A 5,039-nucleotide genomic window follows, 5' to 3' on the forward strand; every position below is an offset into this window, starting at 1 on the left:
GTCCACCGCACTCCCCACTAGATATGGCCGCGGGATAGGATGGCTCAAGGTCTGTGAGCGTAAACCAGCGTGCTGATGTTGCGACGGCAGCGGCGTGGCCGCAACGTAATTCTGCTGCAACAGGTAATAAGAGTGTGCAACAATCATTGTTGTTCCGAGGGGACGTGAAGGCAGCTGTCAAGCACGTGCATGCTCGCGCTGCTGTTTCTGAGCATCGGTGGAATTACCAGCTTGCATACTGTCCACTGGGGAGGGGGAGGGCGGCGGCAGCAGCAGCAGCAGCATGCCATCATCGGCATGAAACACGCGCAAGGGAATGTAGCAGCCGGCACGCAAGGGATTCGCCGCTTGGCATCTCAAACGTCAGGCTGACAAGGTCTCAAGGCACGTCTGCGCGCTTCATCGCATCACTAGGGCGCCGCCAGGGTGAATTTCACTTCGGGACGCACATCCTGCTCTTCAGTGCAGCCCCCTCCTAGTCAGCAAACAGTACTTTCCTCATCTACTGTGCCACCCTGAGGTCTAGTAATAAGTCCTTGCGGCGGCAGTCAAGAGCTGCTGTTGCTCTTGGCTGCTGCCGAACGGATTTACCTGATGCTAGCAGTACTGACAGGCGAACCCGTGCTGTTGCTGTTGCGGTTGCTCAACTGTGCTGCCGCATACGCTACTGGGCTGTATTGCCAGTATTAGTGCTGCATCGATCTCCGGTGAGAATAAGAGTCTATTCAAGTGCATTATCATTGTTATATGCTTGTGAATTATAGATCAGGTCGCAGCTCGCGCGGCTTTATTTACTTCCAGCTCGTCGGCGCGCATCCACGGCCGCAAAAGGGCTGCCACTAGTGTGTATGTGTGTTGAGTTGCAGGTACACTGCGGCGGCGGCTCGCTCGTCGCAGGGGCCCGTGCTGCCTGCACTGCTCAGGTGCAGCAGCACGTACTGTGCCGGTAGCCTCGGCAGTGGCTGAGCCAATGCAGGCATAGCAGGTGGCTGCTAGAAGTGACTTTTACTGTGCAATGACACCACACCGTTTGAGCCAGGCAATGGCACACGCACGGTGCATCCTGACCGCCGGTCAACGGACGCGCACCCGCCCCTCCTGGCATGGGCAGGCCGTCGACAGCAAACAGGTCAACGATGGGGTCCGACCTGCTCGCACACTTTGAGACGGTGAGGGCATGATCAAGGGTTCACGATGTGTTCAGTCGCACAATCCCTGTTGCAGAAAAGGGCTCGGCTGCTTGCACGCCGTGGCGTGCAAGCAGCCGGCTTTCCAGCTTGGCAGCACTTGCATGCATGCGTATCGGCATGAATTCAAGCGAACACTCCCAAACATCCATCCACCACCAGCCGCAGCGCCCTTACGCCGAGCCATCCACCACATGCCTCCCCAAACCAACCAGGGCACCTACCGCCGCAACAACACGTTTCTTGGGGACGAGGAGTACGGCCGCGCGCTGGACTGCTTCGTGAAGGGTTGCGCAGATGTGCTGATGCAAGACGAAAGCACGGGGCAGGTGGGCAGCATGGCGCGGCGTCGCCGACTGCAGACGTGACAGCACAGATATCTGTTGATCGTTGGCTTTTGATGTTACCACTGTTGATTTCCCAATTCGAAGCGGCGTACAACGATTGAGAAGTGTTGTGTGCGCCTCTGAACGTCTGCAACCTCCACCCACCCATCAATCCCTGGTCGCAGCTGCTCATCATGCGGCGCATCGTGCATCCCCAGCCTGACTGGTGGTTTGTCGGCGGCCGCATGCGGGTGCGCGCACCGAGGCACGCATGCCCTCCGTCGCCATACTTGGGGGATCAAGTAAAGTCCGACTTCGATCAACTTCGAACACCCCCCTCTTCCCGTCGCACCACTCCTGCAACCTCCACCCTGTTGCCGATTTCCACCTCACGCAAGTGGGTGACGTCGTGCCGCACCTGCATGCCTGGGTTTCGTGTCGTCACCCGGCAGTGTGAGGTCGCATCCGTCGACGCTGACAGCCACACCCCTGTCTGCCGCCCCAGGCAGGCGACACGCCCGAGGCGGCGGCGCAGAAGAACGTGCTGCGTGAGACGGGGCTGCGGTTGCCCCTGGACCGCTTCACACCAGTCTGCACGACGTCCATGCTGTGAGTGCTTCGCCCTCAATGTAGTTCCTGCATGCCCATTATGCCTGTGCTACTTTGGTTCTAGCACATTGCGAAAGGGTGCTGGCAGTCAGTGGGGCTGCACTGTCTGTGCACCCACTGCAATCATGGCTGGCGCGGCTGCTGCCAGGGCCAGCAGGGGGCCACATGCAAGAGCACCAAGGGCGCCACGCGCGCTGAGCTGCTCCAACCCCTGCGCTACCGACAGGTGGCAGAAGCGCAAGCAGGAGCCCGAGGACAACGGCACTGCAGACATCGCGGTGGGGTAGGGAAGGGGTGGCTTGCAGTGCGCGGACGGGTTGCTGCAGCCATGTTGTGAGCAACCAGTTCCACGGTGTGGACTCCAAAGCTGCAGCGGCTCACGTACAAAGGCGCATACTGGCGCGTGCGCACACACACACACACACACACACACACACACACGTGTGTGCATGTGCGCTTCCTCAGGTCGTGTTCCTCGTCCGCCTGACCGAGTCTGAGCGCACCGCCATCAAGGCTGACAGCGAAGAGTACGACGAGATGGCCTGGATGGCGCCGGAGGCCGTCGCGGGCGGCGGCGACTACCACCCAGCCCTGCGAAGGTGCGTGTGTTCTTGCGGCCGCTGGAGGCAATCTGAGGGTGATTTGCAGTGAACGGCGCCGCGCGGAGCCCTCGCGCCGTCACTCATGCGTCTCAGGCACGGCGCCCTCGGACGTCGCGCCCGCCCTGCCCGCGGAGCTACTCGCGGAGCTGCCTGGGGCCTGCGGGACCCATTGACTGTAGCAACACGCTCACCTGATCAGGAGCATAGCATCTGCTCACGCTGCCATCCATAATCCTGCCCTCACGGCCCTTTTCCAAGGGCGGCGCAGCACGTGCTGGCCCATGCGGCATACCTCGGCCTCGAGGCGGCTGCGGGGGCGGGCGGGGACGACGCCACGGTGGCGGCGGCCGCCCGCGCGTACGTGTCCGCGCAGGCGACAGCCAAGCAGCTCGGGACCCTGCCGGTGCCTTTCAAGCAGCTGCGCGCGGCGCCGTCCGCGGCACAGAATGCCTGATCCAAATGGCCGCTGCGCTGGCAGGCGTGTTGGATGGCCAGCATACCTCAACCCACCAAGACTGCATGCCTGGCATTAAGAAATGCTTCTTGCTTGGTTTTGCGCTGCAATCGGCTTTTTTTGCCGACTCTCAACTCCAGCAGGGCAGCCCGCACCCTTCTTACCCCCTGACCTTCCTCAATTGTGCAAATTGACCGATTGTTTTGAAAGCATACAAGCATGTGCTGTGTTTGTGCCTACGGGGATGTAAAGCCGGCGCGACCCAGATGCCGGTCGGCGTTGATTGCATTACATGATGCAGCCGCCAGGGTCATGACTAAGCAGCCGCAGGCGCAAGGTGTGGCGGGCGGGTTGCTACGTTGGGGGTGAGGGAGGGTGGGCTGCATAAAGCAGGGCCCGCGCGCCAGCGCGGCCACAGCAACACTCGCAAACGTCGTGTCAGGGTCATTTAGTACTGCGTCAGTCCCTGCTTCATGCAAGGCCTTGAGGGGCTTGAAAGTCACCCGCCGTCCACAGACAGCACTCGAGGTGCGCCTCAAACCCACCAACTGCACACGCGATCCACCGCCCCGGAAAAAGGGGTGACAAAAGTGGAAGGAGGGGTCACCACACAAACAAATGTGCAACGAATCACAAGCAGGCATTAGAAGGGGTCCTCTGGGTCATATGGATCGTCCCCCTCATCCGCAAACGCGCCGTCCCCATACCCGCCGCCGCCGCCGCCCGCCGTGCCCGCGACGGCGGCGCCGGCGCCGTTGCCGCCGCCAGCCAGCAGCCCCGAATTCATGAGCGCCTCCAGGTCGAACCCCAGCCTGTCGCGCTCCCCCTCTGGCAGCTTGCTGAGCGCGTCCGCGAGCAGCGGCGGCGCCGCGGCGGGCGCGGGCGCCGGCGCCGCCGTGTACCCGCCGCCGCTAGCGGCGGCCGCACTGCGCTGCTGCTCGGGGGTGCCTTCCAACCCTGTGAGGGCGGCGCCGTCATCATCGTAGTCATCTTCCATGTCCACCTCCATCGCCGGCGCCTCGGGGCTGCCCACGGCGGCGGCTGGGGCCTGCGCCGGCGGTGGCGGCGGCGGCGCTTCCACGGAGGCGCTGGCGGGCGCGGCAGCGGGCGCGGCGGGGCCTCCTAGCCCGGCGATCCCCGGCAGCCCCTGCAGCCCCGCAACCAGGCCGGCCGACAGCTGCCCCATCCGCGCGCGCAGCTGCTCGCGCTGCGCGCCGCAGGCGCCCAGCTGCGCGGCGGCGGCAGCGACGGCCTCCTCCTGCGCGCGGACGGCCGACTGTAGGGCGGCGACGGCGGCGCGGCGCGAGTCTAGCTCCCGCTGCAGCGCCGACTCGTAGGCTTCCAGGTGGCCGCTGATGGTGGTGACTGCGGCCAGGTCCCCCGATATGGGCAGCTCCTGCGGGTGCCCGGCGCGACAGGGCCGCTCAGCAAGAGATGTGGCGCGAGCAAGCTTGGGCGCGGGGCGCGGAGCGCGTGGCGAGGTGGCGGGCGTGGACGCCCGTGCAGCAGCTGCACACGCAGCTCATGCCTCTGCATTTTGTCAAGCAACGCTGCCCCAGCGCCGACCCTGTCGCGGCTGCGCCACAACCCACCCGGCGAGGCACGGCCGGCCGGCAACGCAGCCGCACCCTTCCCGCCCCTCTCGCAACCCACCGGCCGCCACGCCGCTTCAAATGTCTTCCGTTTCTCCGCTGCCGCCGCCGCAGCCCTCGCCGCCGCTGCTACCGCATCCCCGCCGACGCCGGGTTTGCCGCCGCCGCTGCCGCTGCCGCCGCCGCCGCCCGCCTTCTTCGCCGGCTGGTAGCCGCCGCCGCCGCCGCCCGCCCCCGCCGGCAACCCGGCCGCGCCCGCGCCGCCGCCC

The 5,039-nt window shown here is 64.9% G+C and overlaps 2 protein-coding genes across 2 annotated transcripts in view; one reads left to right on the forward strand and one right to left on the reverse strand.

The window, feature by feature from the left end:
* Positions 1-1,136: 1,136 nt before the first annotated feature.
* On the forward strand, positions 1,137-3,178 carry MNEG_3919 (hypothetical protein; the record flags this gene model as incomplete). Its single annotated transcript, XM_014047600.1, has 7 exons — positions 1,137-1,169; positions 1,403-1,516; positions 1,699-1,764; positions 2,019-2,122; positions 2,349-2,400; positions 2,588-2,721; positions 2,983-3,178. The coding sequence occupies 7 exons, from the start codon at positions 1,137-1,139 to the stop codon at positions 3,176-3,178; spliced, it is 699 nt and encodes a 232-aa protein (XP_013903054.1).
* Positions 3,179-3,821: 643 nt separating this feature from the next.
* MNEG_3920 (Regulation of nuclear pre-mRNA domain-containing protein 1B) overlaps positions 3,822-5,039 on the reverse strand; it is a gene marked incomplete at both ends in the record, with an annotated part of 2,036 nt that continues 818 nt past the window's right edge. The window contains one exon of the mRNA XM_014047601.1: positions 3,822-4,574. Within this exon, the coding sequence (XP_013903055.1) occupies positions 3,822-4,574 (753 nt within the window). The remainder of the gene's footprint in view (positions 4,575-5,039) is intronic.

Source organism: Monoraphidium neglectum (assembly GCF_000611645.1).
Source record: "Monoraphidium neglectum strain SAG 48.87 unplaced genomic scaffold scaffold00518, whole genome shotgun sequence".
Classification (NCBI taxonomy): domain Eukaryota; kingdom Viridiplantae; phylum Chlorophyta; class Chlorophyceae; order Sphaeropleales; family Selenastraceae; genus Monoraphidium; species Monoraphidium neglectum.